Source organism: Condylostylus longicornis, unplaced genomic scaffold (assembly GCF_029603195.1).
Source record: "Condylostylus longicornis isolate FDR11 unplaced genomic scaffold, ASM2960319v2 ptg000022l, whole genome shotgun sequence".
In the NCBI taxonomy this organism is placed as follows: domain Eukaryota; kingdom Metazoa; phylum Arthropoda; class Insecta; order Diptera; family Dolichopodidae; genus Condylostylus; species Condylostylus longicornis.
The window spans coordinates 4,689,463-4,707,413 of NW_026577991.1; the positions used below are offsets into that span (position 1 = coordinate 4,689,463).

The 17,951-nt window shown below is 22.9% G+C and overlaps 1 protein-coding gene across 1 annotated transcript in view; it reads right to left on the bottom strand.

The window, feature by feature from the left end:
* Window positions 1-858: 858 nt before the first annotated feature.
* The window catches only part of LOC129606963 (UPF0687 protein C20orf27 homolog), a 73,173-nt gene continuing 56,080 nt past the window's right edge, over window positions 859-17,951 (bottom strand). The window contains exon 2 of the mRNA XM_055517616.1: window positions 859-2,350. Coding sequence (XP_055373591.1) covers window positions 1,833-2,350 — 518 coding nt within the window. The 3' untranslated portion in view covers window positions 859-1,832. The remainder of the gene's footprint in view (window positions 2,351-17,951) is intronic.

The following is a 17,951-nucleotide window of genomic DNA, read 5'->3' on the forward strand; positions in this document are numbered from 1 at the left end:
ATACGATTGATCTGAATATGCTGATATTATTGTTAAATTAGTGTTAAGTAAATTAGTAGTAATTAAGTAAAAATTGCTATCGAAGTAATTATCAAGTAAAAAATTTTTAATTTTTAATTTACATATAATGTTTTTTTTTGTTATAATGATTAACATCAAATATTCATTAATAAAATCGGCTAAAACTGTTTAGATAATAATTGTTAATTTGAATTAAAATATTTTTATTAAATTTTATTGTTAACAATATTTTACAAGCATTTAAACATCCAAATAATTTTCTGCAATGTTACAAATACAAAATGTTACAAAAAATTTAATATTTTCTAATTAAGTACTTAAAAATTTTAGAAATCACTAATCATCAATATAAAAATTTATTTATTTTATTGAATTTATTTAATAATTAATTAATTTTCATTTAGTTACAAAAAATTAAATAATAATAGATTTTACGAATACAATCGTTTATTTTATTTTTGGAAAATATTTAAAAAACAAAATTGTCACAAAAAAATCTCTTATTAGATTAATTTTATTTTATGATTTAAAAATATTTTTGTACTTTTGTATTCTCAAAAAAGAAAAAAAAAACAAAATTTTCTTTTGCATTTACATTATTTTTTTATTCATTAACTAAATCATTTAATTGAATTATTATTTTGTTGCAATTAGAATTATATAATACATAAAATTTAAAAATAATTAGGCATAATCTAATTATTTCCAACTTAAAAATTTTAAAATATTTATTAAATTGATTACAATTTTTGTCAAAAATTTAGAAATTTGTGAATTTTTTATTATGTTTCAAATATAGAATTTTAATAGCACAAATAATTGTTTTGATAAGGGATACTATGCCTATATTGTAATAAATAATTGGCAAATTACAAAATTAAATTGGAAATGTTTATAATTTAGATGATTTTAACTTTTAATATTAACATTTAATCCAACAGTATTTAAATTTAATTCCGGATAAGTTATTTAAAATTCTGTTATTAAAATAAAACTGCAGAGTCTTCAAAATTTTTGGTTGTAATTTTATGAAGTTCTTTATAGATTTCAATATTTTAAAAAAAATAAATTTTGTTATCAAATTTAATGAAATAATAAATTAAATTTGAATTGGTCCGTCATTACATTACCATTTATAAAGAAATAATTAACGACCGAATAAATCAGTTGGGTAATACAAAATTATAATAAAGCAAATATTAGAATCATCAGATCTGCCAGTATCTTTCTTAGAATTAAGCAACTATACCTAATTTAATTTTATACAATTTAATAATGTGGGATAGGCGATGTTTATTTCTGTACGATAACTATCGAGATATTTTAAAATCACATCAAAATTAAAATTATAATCTATTTATGTAATTTTTATATTATTTATTAAATATAGAAAATATTATTTTTCACTTAATAAGTAATCAATTATTATTAGGCGAAAAATTAATTTAATTTAACAATTTTTAATTAAAAAATATTAAAAGTTTTTGTTTTTGTCATAACCAATATGAAATTATTGTTTTTTTTTTTTTAATTAATAATTAAATATTTTAATTTTTTCTTTCATTTCGTCTCCTCATATTTTTCATTTTTACTTATTTAAATTAATTATGTATTAGAAATTACATAATATTATTTAATTATTTTTTCATATTTATATTTAAGTTTTTTCTTTTCTTTTATTAAAATATTAAGTATTAAAAATAGTTAAAAACATTAAAATATAGAATTATGAAAAAAAAAAAAAATTAAAAAAATTATAAGGAAAAGTAAATAAAATTTTCATATAATTATATTTTATATTAAAAATTAATTCATTTTCCAGTTGTTGAAAAATCTGATGATTCTGACTCATCATCTTTAACAGCACCAGTACAATGTATACCATTTCTTAACATTGGTGTACCTTTACCTTTACCAAGTACTCTAGCAATTATTATTAATTTTAATATTTCTTCAGAATTTTTTGCATTTACAATTTTAATTGCCTCTTTTAATAATTTTTCTTTATATGCAAAAAAATCAATTTTCATTTCATAATAACCATCTGATGATGTTGTCGGTTTACCACAAAAATCTATAACATGACAATTTAAATTTGGTACATCACTTGATACATCCGGTATAAATGAATTTGAATCATCCAATTTTGTAAACTCATCAAAATATTTTGAGGGCAGTTTTAAATCAATTGCATATTTATGATTTATTTGTAAAAAACCTAAATTAACTGTAATACCATCATCTGTACGTTGATATGTTACAAAATTTTCCGATTCAAAATCATCTTTTAAGCTAGCTCTATCAAAATGTACATGATGATGATGAGTTTCTAAAAAGAAAAAAAAAAGAAAATATATGATTAATTTAATGAAATTTAAAATAAAGTAAAAATTTAAGAGGTTTTTTTAATATATTTAATTATTTATTACTGAATTATTTAAGATTGAATAAGAAAAGATTAGATAAGTTGAATACGAATTTTTATTGTTATTGTTACTCTTTTTTACCTTAAGAGCAGAAAATTTTATGGAAATTTTTGAATACAAAATTTAGAAAATCACCTATCTTTCAGCAGCCACATTTATATTATGTAAATTATGTAAAGTTGTATATATAAAGATTTTGCAATTTACGCGTTAACTAACAAAATTATATGTGGAATATTAATTTTTAAACGACAATAAATGCGCCAATTAAAAAATATGTAATTAAAAAATGTTATGCACAAGATGTAGATCTATCATTTCATGAGAATGAAAACTTTCTCCCTGTTTTTATTATAGTCGTATTCATTTACAATATTAAAAAGATTCATATGCATATTTTCTCGCACGATTTTCATATTTGCATTTATATAAAAAAAAATATTGCAATTAGAATTACGTGTCTCTTTAAAACGTGATCCCACATATCATAATATTTAATATTTATACATACATATATATATATATATATATATATATATATATATATATACATAAATACTTTTCATTTTTTTATTAAATTCATGATTTGAATACAACGATGAAAATCTTAAAATATTTATTTATAAAATGTTCATATAAACTTATTTTGTACTTACTTAGATTTTCCTTTTTATTTAAATTGAATAATACAATGATATTATGATGTACATTTCCATTCTTTGATATTTTTCATAATGGGAAAGGAAAAGGAAATTGATTTTTGAAAATAGAAAATTTTCTTTAAATAATTTAATATAAATATGAAAAAATGGAGAAAAAAAATTTGTTTTTCAGTAAGTACTAAAATTTCAAGAAAAAAAAATTGTTGAAGAATAAAATAAATTATGAATATTTATTGCATATCTTCAGGCGAGCTTTATTTAAAAAATTATTATTGCTATCTATCCTACTTTAAATATTATTTCTGATTGATTTTTAATAATTTTTCCATACAATTTAAATATACTTAAATTGTGGATGATAAATTTTATTTGAAATCTTTGCATCGCATTCATTGAGGTGTGGTATTAAAAATGTATGAGAGCTATTATTGTTATGATATTAGAGATTTTTCATAAATGCAATACATATAATATTTCTATTCTTATTCTATAAAATCAAAACAGTTTATATGATAACACTTATATGCACTTGATTACTGAACTTTATGAGCACACTTGAATAGCAACATTTTGCTTATGAACACAATTATAGCCTAATTTTCGTTATACATCACGATATACTGCGTTTATGAAAAGGCCTGTTGTCTACAATTAGTATCATTGTCTACAATTAGTTATAAAGTTATACAATTAGTTATAAAAATAAATTATATAAAATACTAAGTATAGAGTACAGCAGATTTTTTTTTACCTCTGATATTAGAATTGAATCAACATCGAATCACTATACTGCAATTTGTTTACAAATTATATCAATTATTTAATTATTTTTGAAATATTTCATATAAGCAAAAGTTTCAAGAATTATTTTCTAGTCTACCAAACAAATTGACATTTTAATTAAATTCATTTTTGATATTCAATTCTAAAAATCTTTAAAACTGAAAGAAAAAATAATTGAATTTTTTAAATCAATTGACTAATATTTTAAGTTTTATTTAGAAAATTTTCCAAATTCAAAATTTCTTGATAAAGACTAATACTTTTTATCATTATTCAATTAAAATTAATTCAACTATTAAAATCAACTTTTTTTTTTAAATATTTAATTTTTAAAATGGTACATACAAAAGACTCTAGGCTATTTAATTTATTCAATATCTTTATTTATTTATTTTTTTTTTATTTTATTTATTTATTTTCATGCTATCTTTGTTACGATGATTTTGATAAAGAAAGAATTTTCATTCCGTAATAAAAATTTAATGTTTTTTTGTTTTATGACCAAAAAGAGAAGGTCAAATTAGTCTTTTACAAGTGAATTTAATTAGATTTATAAAATATTTCATTAAAATTTAATTTTACATTATTTTGCAGCAAGAAAAAAAAAAATAAGAAATATCTACAAAAATCAATAAAAACCTGACTAACATTGGGGATGATTATTTACTTATTGGCTTCAAAGTGAATTTTATAAAGTATTTTTGACTGTTTGTTTTAACTGAATATAAATGAAAATTTCTAGATATTAAAATATTTCACTTTATTCAACTTTAAAAAAAAAATTATTATTATACGCCAGTTTACGTTGATGAACTTCTTACTCTTATTTCACATGATCTTTAATATTTATAGTTACGAGGATGCGGAATGAACTGAAAGCTTTCAACATACCATTCGTTAAACAGCTTTGAACTATGATCACAAAATCATAAAAAGTAGTTAAAACAAAGAAAAAATTGCTGCTGTTGGGGATCTACTTCCGGGTTGACGATCCTTAACCTGGGTTCCAGTTGTAGCTGCAAACCGGGGTCTCTACAATACGTGAGAGAGAAAACTGTTTCTTTTTTTGCTTTCAAATGTCATTTAACATATATGATTTCATTACTCAGTCTATGTTTGACGCAGGCAAGTTTCCACTTAAACATAATCCAACTTCCATTCAAACATAATAAAATTTCATTACAACAGAAATTTGCATTCAAACAAATAAAACTGAAATATAAAATCTATACCTACATAATTATGATTTATGAAATCAAATTTAAAATAATTGTTAAAATAACTTTAAGTAAAAATTAACTACTTTAATATGACACCATCACACAAAAATATTGTTATATGAAAAACTTTATAAGCTGAAAAAATAAACACAAAAAGTATAATAATTAAAGGATTATATTCACATGACTGTAATTAGAATGAAATTTACTTAAAATATCCTTTGATAAAAAAAAAAAAATAAATTTTTTAAAATTCATGTGCATACATTTACAATATAAGAGAATAAGGTGACCATTGTATGTATAATATGGAGAAATTAGTGAAAAATTTAAGTGAGTAATTCTTTAGAATTAATTTCGTATTAAAATCTGAAAAACCGAAATTAATCTCAAATTAAATTTTAATAAAAATTTTATTAATGAATATTAATTATTTACTTTAACATTTTGGTAAATAATACTGAAATAAATTTAACTTTCTGCAAATGGTATCAAAATCTTATTTTTGGTATAGACGGCCAGTGATGTGATCAGACGATTTTGAATTCATACTAAAATATTAAACTTTTCTTATACAATTTAAATATTTTTCAATTTTGATTTTAAATGTGCATATTTATTTAATCATAAATCATAGCCAATCTTGGAATATCATTTTTATGATGCTATTCAATAAATTATTGAACAATAACTGCTACTACAAAATTATTAGTATTAAATTTATCATTGAAAACAAAGGTTAAATGGTCTATCTACTTATGTAAATATTCATATGAGAAATGAATGAATACATACATATATAAAAACGAATGTATATGTATAAAATGCAAATTTTAAGTGTCACTAGATTTGAAAAAAAAAAGTGTTTTCTATTTTTTTTTTAATTAACTACAAAAAAAAAAAAGAAAATAATGAAAAGAACGTAAATGAAAAAATTTCTAACCTATTCTTTTGTTCTAATTTTTCCTATTTTGCATATCAAAGTATGAATGTGTGATGACCCAATTTTCATTTTAATGCATTTTCATTTAATGAATACAAATTTGCATTTTTAAAGCCATTGTGTTCGTTTTTTAATGTTAAAATAGTATTTTCAAAAAACAAAAAATTATTTCATATTTTGTTTAATTATTGTTAATGATAGTTAAAACCTTAAGTCCACTTTAAGTTTTTTTTTTAATGTTTTGTTTTTGAAAAATTTTCAGTTTTCAGTCATAATTATTATTAAATAAAATGTGACCTATATGTACGTTATGTATGTGAGTATTTTGCCTTCAAAATTTTCTAATTTATTAAATTTCAGTTTAGATGTTAGAATTGAATTTTATATTGAAATTTTTGTAATCAAAAATGCAAAAATTTTAATGAAAATTTTCTAATAAGAAATTTTATATTTTAATTACAATGTTGTAGATCAAAATTTCATTAACAAAATAAAGTACTTTTTAAATGATCAATAAATCGAAATTATTCAAAATTGAAGTTTGATATGAAAGTTGGCAAGAGAAAAATTGCATTTGAAATTACGTTTTTTATTAACTTGCTTCGTGTTTTTCCGTTTGTTTATCATTTTGGGTTAAATTTTTGTTCAGTGTTTGAGTTACTCTAAACGTCGGATCACACCCAAATTTTGTACATGCTCTCGATAAAAATGCAATATTATGAGACTATTGTATCATAATTATTCTTTTTTTGTAAGATCCGATAGGAGGCGTTGAAATTTAACATTAGAATTTTACATATGGATGTAATAGGAAGAAGAATGTGCATATAGGAATAGGAAAGGGAAATTCGGAGAGCCGGAGAGAGCAACATAGTTGAATTGAATTGAATGAATAAGGGAACAAGCAAGGAAGATAAAAAGAGAGAGGGAAAAACAGATGAAAGTTAGAGAGAGAAAGAGAAGGATAAGGAAAGAGAGAGAAGAAAACTAATTAAAACGTTATTTATTTTCAGAGAAAGGTGAAATGAAGAAAACAATATGAATTAGTTACGACATAAATTGGAGAACTCAAAAAAATAATATTTATCTAATAATATCATCATAATCACCATCATCAACATTATTATCAACAAAAACCATAAAAGTATTAAACTTATAATATGAAGAAAATAACTATGTACGTCCAATATCAAATGTCCGCATACTCATTTGTTTTGTACTACGGTTGTGTTTATGTTAATTATTGTTTCTTATTTTAAAGAGCTTCAAAAGAGAAATGAAAGAGTGAGAGAAAAATTAAAAAAAAAATTTTTTCTGCTTTCGGTTTTTTAATGACATTATCAATTCTTTAAAAGAAAACTATTAAAAATAATAATACCTATAGTATGGTGTGTGTGTACATACTTGCTATCATTTGGCAATACAAGGTCGTTATAAATTTCAATAATGATTGAAAGTTTTTATACGTTAATGTGAATAAATTACTTGGCATTATCTCCACATTTATTAAATTTACTTGCGTTGTGTGATTGTAATACGCACAATGTTGTATAGGATCATAATTGATAGCCATTTTTTTTTCGACTAATCGAATTAAAGTTAATGTTATACAGTTATTGTTTTTCAAATATCTTTAAATTATATCTATTGTAAAACGAAAAAACTGAGATACAAAACGAAAAGTCCCTGAAGAATACAAAATGTTACAATATGTTAAATGTATATATATATACATGTGCATGTACATATTTTCATAATGCATAGTTGTGTTCATATTTTAAAATATTACATTCATTTTACATTCAGTATTTTTAGTAAACCCGAAATTATCTTAAATTTTTCTCAATTTAATTTAAAAGAATTTATAAAAAATAGAAAAAAAATAGAAACAAGTGTTTCTGAATTTTTTTTGGCAATATTCCAAAATTACAATATTTTTCTTTTGTATTTCAAATTTTCAAATACATAAATTCATATTCATGCACATAGTGTTGTATATAACGTATATACTGTATATTTTGGTTATTGGCTGATGATTCTTGGCTTCTATATACTTTATTCATATTAACTTTTAGTTACTTTATGAATGATGAAAAATCATTGAGTCACGTGCCAAAGGAAAATATTAGGATGATACGTCTAATAAGTACAAAGCAAGTAATTTGAATTCTATTCAAATACTTTTCAAATTTATTAACAAAAAAGAATATTTTTTGTGGCCATTATACAGACATGTCTAGTAATAATGTGCATGAATCATTAAAGGATCTGATATATGAAAGAAAATTTGAAATTATTGAATATTTAAATTTAAAAAATATAAATTCAATAAAATTCGAAGTTTGAATTTTACTAAGTTAAAAATCAAAAAATCGAGAATTGAAATAATTTTAATGCCATAACACAATTCTTAGATGTAATGTTGGACAACTGTTTTGGTAGCCCAAGAACAATAATTTTAAAACTGGAAAATACAGAAAACAAGACACAATTTTTTTTTATAACTGCTTATAAACATTTGAGAGTGTTAGTAACTTCGAGCTAGTTTAAAATTAATTGTAAGAATATTTCTGATATTATACTTTATTAAAATTTAAAATTCTTTATGTTTTTTAATATTTTTTTAATTATAAAAATCTGCAATCATCTGCAACTTTCTACATAACTATTATAATTTCACATGTACATGTATATGTGTTTACTCCAATATGTTTATTTGTTCATGATCATAAAATAGTTCTATTACTCTATATTCATAAGATTGAATTCAGATTGATATCATTTTAATATGGGTTTATACATTCATAATTTTATGAATTTTTCATATATGCCTACATAATTTTAAATAAGAATTTACAGAGTATTACAAAATTAAAAAACAATAAAAATCAAAATATGTTATACTTTGGAAATTAAGAGGAGGAAAAATCATTTCAGGAAAATACAATAATTATCTTCTTAAAAATAGTCCTAAAACGTAAAATCTGATATAAGAGACTAAAAGTTTATCAAAACGTCCCTTCGTCTCAGTTCTTTAAAGTGAAATCAAATATAAATTTTCGTCAAAATTCGTTTAGCCTAATTTATGGTATTGGAATGCATAAGCAGACAAACAGACGCTAAAAATAATTTATTTACGCTTCCCTAGTATAGAAATACCCATTTTTGCTGAAAATTCCACATGCGACATTGGTGGCATCACATAACCTCTTCTCTTTATTGCATGCAGCGCGGTCGGTAATAAAATTTTTATTTAAGTTATAATTTATGGTTTCTTATAAATAATACCAACATTCGTTTGTTCTTTGTCAGTTCATTTTTTTAACATTCTGTACATGCATATGTATAATTAGAATCACTGTAACAGTATTCTAATTTTTGATTTTACACAAAACTTAATTATAAGTTTTTTCCTTTTCAATTCTATACGCAAATATGTTATTTTTCTTTAGATATATTCTTTATTTCTCTTTTCTTGAACTCTCTCAATTTTATTAATGCGTATAATGCCACCTGTCATTTTAATTATTATACCAAAATATACAATATTTTTTTAATTTCATTCATACATGATGCGTTAATGCAGCAATTCCTTTATAATGTCTTTTATTAAAATAATTTAAGAATTTTATATTTTCAGCTGATTGACGATGCCTGTTATACAACTCAAAAGTTACTCAAATTGGAATATAAACTCATTGTTTTGTGTGTTATGTTATGTTTTCGTTTTAGGCACTCATTCGACAGTGTGTTCATCACCACAAATTATTTCTATTTGAACCTAGATAAGATTCGATAAAACTTCTCCTGGAAAAAATTTCTTGTTAATACTTCATATCGCTTGTCATAGCTATTTAACAAATTGCATGCCAATTTTCAAATACCTTATAGTTGCCAACCTATACATAAAAAAATGTTGAATGAAATGTTGAAAAAAAAATTAAATTCTTGGAAAATAATGGAATGGAAAAAGTTGATGATGCGATAAATCGATTAAAGACCTTATTTTTTATCTCATTTTGACTTTATTGAAAAGAATTTTTATTAAACCATAAGATTATTTTTGATTTACATTTATTTTTTAAGGAGAGAAAAATTTTTTGCATTAATAATTTTATAAAACTAATAATTTTATAAAAGTTTTCCAGAAACAACTCCAGAGTAACGTAGTTTGCAAATGGAATCCTATTTTGAATAAAAAACCTATTATGAGTAAAAGCAATATCAAACACTTAAAATTTCAATATCAAAATATAAAACCATCTATTGGACTAAATGCGCATAAATATTTTTTACAACTGCTCTCTTATAACAAGACGTTTTTGGAGAGTGTTAAATACATTGAAGATCACACGTTTAGACTTGAGAGTATTATGCACTTTTATATGAAAATAATTAAAACTTAAAATTGTGTCTGCGTTTATGTAAAAATATATCACGATTAACAATATTAATAAGATTATGTACCAGAATTGTCAATATTACGAACCACTATTACCAGTTTTACTTTAAATAAATGTCAAAAGAATGTCAATTTTGTTAAATATTTATTTAATTAAAATGCCTACGTAATATATGTAGGTAAATTTATAAATTATGTAATATCAGACAAAATTATTCCAATTATTTTCAGTTTCTGATTGTTATTTCAATTTATATAATACACAAAATAATCATAATCATTTATTATGACAGAAGATTACTCATATCATAAATAACAAAAATAATTTTGTAACATTCATAAAATGTCAGAAAAATAAACGAAAAATACAAGTTAAAGCAATTAAATTTTATGTTCGATTAATAATTCTTCTATCTATAACTATTATATTTTAAAATAGAATATAACAGAAATAATTTAGTATATGCATACTGCATTAAATAAGCATGTTTTGGAATATATTACATCAGCATTATGTAAGAATGTTCATTGATATTTCAACTAAGAATTTATACATTTATAGATATATGTATGTACATATGTATGTAAGTAAGTTGGTTTTATAAGATAATATTTACATTTACAGTATTCTCTTTTACATATGCCTGTACATACATATATGTATATATATATGAATTTACATATAGTACTCGTAAAATGTTGTTAACTTGTAAGATTTCATTTAATTTTCATGCTGTTTTCTTTATTTGCTTCTAAATATATTTATAAAGTCAGTTATTAATAAAGACGTAGTACATTGAATTATGTGTAGTTTGTCTGCAATTTACATTTTATAAACTACAAATATACATACATATATATGTATATAACATTTAACACCATAAAAAGAAAAAAATAGTTTCAATTTCATTTCTAAAAATAGAGAATATGTGTGTAGTTAAAAAAGCATACTGGCCGGCACCAGTAACATACTCGAAAATGCAGAGAAAATTTATTTATTTTTGAAAAAAATTGAAGAAAAACAAAGTTGAAAAATAAAATTTTTTTATTTTTGGTTAAATTTCTATGGAAAACAACAGAACATTTTGTTGGTCAATTTAATAATTAAAAAAAAACACAAAAACAATAAAAAATGGATAAAGCAATACAGATTACTTGGAAAATTGAGTGTCTTACTTGAGCGTAATCTACCTGTCAGAAAATAAACTATTGCTATTGGAAGTATTATTGATCTGTTGCGCTAACCACGTTAGTAAACCGGCTATAAGCACATGTTTTTCGAGTTATGTTCGAAATGTACTAAAACCTATAATTTTTTTAAAAAAATGATATCCCACTCGACTGTTTTCCATATTTATATCATGAATATATCAACTGTGGATTAATTGAGCTGATACAAATTCAAATTTGTGGCAATTTCTTACCATAATATTTACAGTCATAAATACACGATATTGTTTAAGACTATACCTTTTAAGAATTTCACAAGATTCAACTATACCTTGGTAGTATCATTATTGCTGATGGAGGGGCTTAAGATGACTTAACTAAGTGAATTAAATTGGCTAGAACAACTCTTTAAAGAATATGGGTAATCAGCTGGACTCCTCACCTTCAAAATTAGAATATTAAACTCTTCCATTAAGTCAGTACTATAATATGTTAGCGACATCCAGCATGCAAATCTGAAAAGTATTAATAAAGTCAAAATTTTCATCAATAGGGTGTTAAGATCTCGACCAAGGTGGCAAAGAACAATTGAGAAAAATTTTACTGCAAAACATAGGCACAAATATAATAGTACTGGTGAATAACAGAGTTCGGTGGGGAGGTTATGTGCGTGTCCTATGCAAAAGGAAAAAACTCGAATATTACCTGCTTTTTAGCAAAATTATCTCGAACAGGGTGATAAATTGCATATAATAAATATATGTACATACAATTTATAATAAAGAAAAATTGGCGCGATATACTACGAAAAATTCACGGTATTTTAACAGTTTTATTCTTAATGTAAATATTTTGATTAAAATTTCGAAAAAAAAATATATTTATTTAAAAAATTGTGAATATTATTTTAATGAATTTTTTTTGCTTACTTGTTATTCGCCAAATAACATCACGATTAAACGGAAATATTTGCACAGAATTGTAAATCAAAGAAAAAGCAAAAGAAAGAAATTTTGGCATCACATTTAAGTAGAAATTAAAAACAAAAAGAAAATATTAAATTCAAAATTTTTTTAATAATTGTAACCACAATAAAATGGAATAATCAGAAAAGTTTATTCAAAAACAAATTTACTGTCTACTATAGGCTTCCCTAACGCTTTATGTGGGAGTTTCACTTGTGTTTTAAATAATTCAAGTTTACAAATTTTTGAATTTCATTCTTGTGTCATGAGCTGAGAAATTGTTTTTTTGGATTTAACACCCTTTTATTTATTTATTTAATTTTTATGAAAAATTTGACATAATTTTTGACAGCTTTAACAATTTAAAATCATATTATTGAAATTTGAAAAAACCTCTCTAAAAATACCCCTATTTAAGTAATAAATTTTCCACCTATGGCAAACATTTAAATTTGTGACTTTTCTGCAATATAAAACACAATTTCTTTATTCAGTAAAAGTGGTAAACGGTTCTTTTTATCACGAATATCTCCATCTTGATTCAGAGATTTTCATAAAATTCTTAAATTTTCCATTTCATATTCTTTAAAATTATAACATGCGACCTAGTTACATATACGAACATATGTACATACATCTACATATGAAACAACAATGTCTCACAACATGATTTTCATTTATCGGAACAATGTACACAAAATTCTATTAGGAGGAATTTTGGAGAGTAGGGGGACAAACCTTCCACAAAAAACATATTTCCCAATAGAAGAAAATAAAACCTTAAGGAAAATTTATGTTTAAAAAAAACCAAAAAAAACAGTTAGAGGATTTATCATATAGGAAATTAATCACAAGCAATTTATTGTAAATGAATGAATAAACGATTATAAAAGACGTTTTTATATACTCGCATATATGTATTATAGTTTAATATACATACATGTGGAATTGAGCAGAACTTTATGCGAGAATATGAGTCCATATATGGATATTCCAATTTATTTATTGTACAATTTCATAAAACGTTGTTTAATAGAATCCTTTAGAAGCAGACAAATAACTTTTGCTTATGCTTGTCTTGCTGTTATCCATTGACATTTTTCATGCTTAATAACAAAATAAACTGAAAGTATTCTTATTTAGTACAATTTTTGGCTACAAGATGGCTTTGTTAAATTTCATTGGTTTGATTTGAATCTCACATTAAAGCTATTTTCGTTTCGTGTTGGTTCTGTTCAGTAGCTGTTCTGTTCAGTAGATTGATTATGTTTTAGAAATGAAAGTCTAATATTCAGAAATTTTTCTGGTAATTTTCTATTACTTGTATTCTCATCATTTTGTTTACAATACAAGTAGTAAAAGTGATTAGATAATTCTCATGTTGATTTATTTTTGTTCATTGTAAATCAAGTACCTATACATAAAATTTTTCCATTTACTGTAGTCCGCCCCCAATTTCATCCCCGTATATTTATTATTGAAATTTCAATAATTAATCATTATAGTGATTTACACTATACATATACGTATTTTACAAACAAAATATATTTTTGTCCCAAAAGATTATTATCAATTTTATCCTGATCCATTCTTCCATATAAAAAAGAATATGAATCCCTAAAATAAGTTTTGAATAGCATGTATTTAAAGTATTAAAATTTATTTATATGGGTCATGATTTTTTACATATATATAAATATGAATGGAATATATTGAAATTGTTATGAATACTAAAAAAATTATAAAAAAAAAGGTTTGTGGCAGTAACTATGTTGTAGTTGTGTGGTAAATAAAAATTTATCCAAAATCAATACATGTAATAACGAAAACATGAGTTTTGTTCATGGTATTTTTTAAATAAAAATCGAGAAAATATACAATACATTGAAACATAAAAATTACACTATGTGCTATTGGTCGAATTCTTCAAAAATGTGAGTCTCAAGGGAGTGCTCTAGACAAGACACTGAACGCTCCTTTTTGGGGGGCACAATAAATCTTTTAGGTCGTGTTGCATTGTCTTCTATCTACAATCTACCAGCCAACCTAAATATGGAAATGAATAAAAGATTTAGCAACAAAAAATTTGGAAACTGTTGAATGTTAGAGAGCATTTGACAGTTATACTGAGCAAAAAATTTAAGAGAAGTTTAGACAATTTCTTCCGCTTCACCTGAAATCAAAAATACGAACTTATTCGCATTATAGTGTTCAATATAAAAATAAAATTCTTAAACGATTTCCAAAAATTATTGAAAATCCTAGTAAATAGAACACTAAATCCCCAAAAAAAAGGCATTCTTCATTGTTCTGCCACTAATGTCTTTTAATTTTTTTTATTTTTTTTTGGAGAAATAAAAAATAAAATTTAATTCTATCGAATAATTAAATCCTCTGACATCTGTCACTAAAATTCATTTGACATTTTTTTTTTCTCCAACTAGAGCATTTAACGAACACTATAAATTATTTAAAATATTAATCTTGATTTTCACAAATGCGACACAACCAAACAAAAAAAGGATATGCAAAATTTTTTTGAAAGATTCCTTCACATCTAAATATATGTACGTACACACATGTACACTCAGTATAAAAAAATAGTAGAATGATTTATGAAAGAATAAAAAAAAAATAAATAATTTTCTTTTTTGTATTTTTATTTTTTTGCGTGTTTACACAACATAAATTTCAACTCATCGCCATCATTATAATCAAAAATATTCATATGTGTTGTACATTTTGTATTCATTTTGGGAACAAAAACTTTTACAATACATATAAATATGTAAATATTAAGTATGTGTATGCATATATATTTACAGAATGGGTTCAATAATATAAGTTTAGGTGAATTTTCAAAACTGACTTTTGAAACATTATAATTGATAAATATTTATTCAGTCGACTGACATTAAGACGTCACTTCGAAGTTTAAATAATCGATTATATAATCAACGTTTAAATCCGAAATGTCATTTGAACGTCAAATATCAAGGTAAAGTTTTAACTGTGATTGAAACTTTAAAAAAAAATTCTGTGTAACTGACGGAGAAATACATACTTAAATAATTAAATGACATCGAATTCTGAGATATCTTAAAAAGTTTTAGGAACTTTGTCAGAGAGGCAGACATACTTAGACTGTAATAGCTTATTCGCGAGATGGCTAAGTATTACCGCTCTCGTTTTTACCCCACTATGTTTTTTTCATAAGGAAAACGCTAATAATTATAATTTGACCCCCTCCTATTGGAACAGCCCTTAAAGTTAGCTAATGTGTGTGAAGTTTATTATTAAAATAATTGTTTTTTAATATTTTGTTATCAAAAAATCGCCCTGTATTTATTTACATTATAAAAATAAAATTCTATATTATTTTTTATCCTATATATAATAAGTATACTCTATTTAGTTTTTCATCAATGAATATTTTAACGAAATGCAAGAAGTTTTCTCTTTCTTCCTTTTTTATAGTCCTATCAAAATATTTTATATATGAAATACATATATGTACATATTTTCTTGTATATGTATGTATATGTATATGTATAGTGCTCACAATATAAATATATTATTCTTTACATTTTTCTCAACAAAGAAATAAAATCAACCATGAATCCTTATAGATCATAAAATATTAGAGTTTTCTTTTTAAAGAAAACTTAAAGAATTGAAAGACAAGAACTTTCTTTTAACATCTTTAATATTTTCTTTTTAGTATAAGTACTCGTAGTTTTCTTCTTGAAATTTATAAAGAAAAAAATTCTCATAGTAGAAATAGGATATTAAGTTATATATAAAAAAACAAAAGAAGTTTGTATGTATATGTGTATATTTTGTGTATCAGGAATGAAAGTTAAGAGTATAAGGAAATGAACCTGTCAGCATAGAATTTGCAAAAGAAAAACCCGACAGTTAAAAAGGCATTGCTAAAAAAAATAACATTAAAAACTACAATATTTGATAATATAACAGTTTTGTAGAATATATGTAAATGTTTATATATGTAAAATTTAGATATGTATGTACATATGTTTAAATGAATATTCGTTAAAGAATTTTTGTAATCAAACGGTGATTCCAACCATGATGACGCCAAGAAAAATTTTTTCTTTATAATTTCTAACTTAGTATTTTTTTATACGATTTATAGTAGAAGAAGAGTACGAGAGCATTTGAATATTTTTTTATACAATTTGCATATACATACGTACATACATATGTATACATATTAGTTTTCTTCCTTTATTTTTTATTAAAATATAAAAAGTAAAATACCAAATTACTTTTAATAGTTTTTCATAAATGTATATTGTCTATATTTATATGTACATGTACCTATGTAATTTATTATTATATAATAAGGAAAAGGTAACCAAACAGCACATAACAAAATTAATATTAAGTATTACATACAACCTTATGGAGCAACAAATAATATCCAAAATAACCACAACAGATTCAACCAAAAAAAAAGCATCTTACGTTAAAATTAAATATCAGTAAACATAAAGAACAACAAACCGAAGGTCTTGATGGTATAGCAGCAGAGCTATTAAAAAGTGACAGCAATGATATATGAAATATTGAAGCCCGTTCTGAACAGAACAAATATGAAGAAATGAATTAATACCATATTCTTAGAAAATTTGTTACCAAAGATAGGAGATACAACTTTCACTGTAAGACAGTAAAAACTGTCTACTATCACTGGAACATACAGGGAAAGTGTTAAGCAAAATGCCGAAGAATAGTAGAGAAAGAAATTACATTCAGTCTACAGTACCTATATTTTCGGTCGTCATATAGCGTGTAAACATTCTTAAATATTTGTAAATTGGTTACCCTAATTTATTTAATGTTAGGCACATGTTAACAATAGAATAACAACCTTGAATTGGAATGCACAATTAATATAAAAATAAAAAATAGAAAAAAAAAACAAATAATTTGAATAAAATTTTGATTTCTTTTATAAAATTTTTAGTTAAAAAAAATGGAAAGAAAATAATTAAGGAAAGAAAATGAGATTTTTTTCTTATACATATATAACTAACTAACTGTTATACAAAAAAAAAATCATTAAAATTCAAAAATTATTTAGTTTTTTGGTTCAAAAATTTATGATTTCAATTTGTTATACTTTAAATATAATAAAAAAAAATTAATAATCATTAATAAATTGTCAAGATTTTTTCATGCCAGAATTAAAAATGAATTTTCACCATAGTCAAAGTTAATTTACTGGAATACAAAATTTATTGCAAATTATTATGTAATTTTGTACACATACACACACATTAGAAATGTTATAAATTATTATATACGAAAAAAAAAAATTTGAAAATCAAAATGG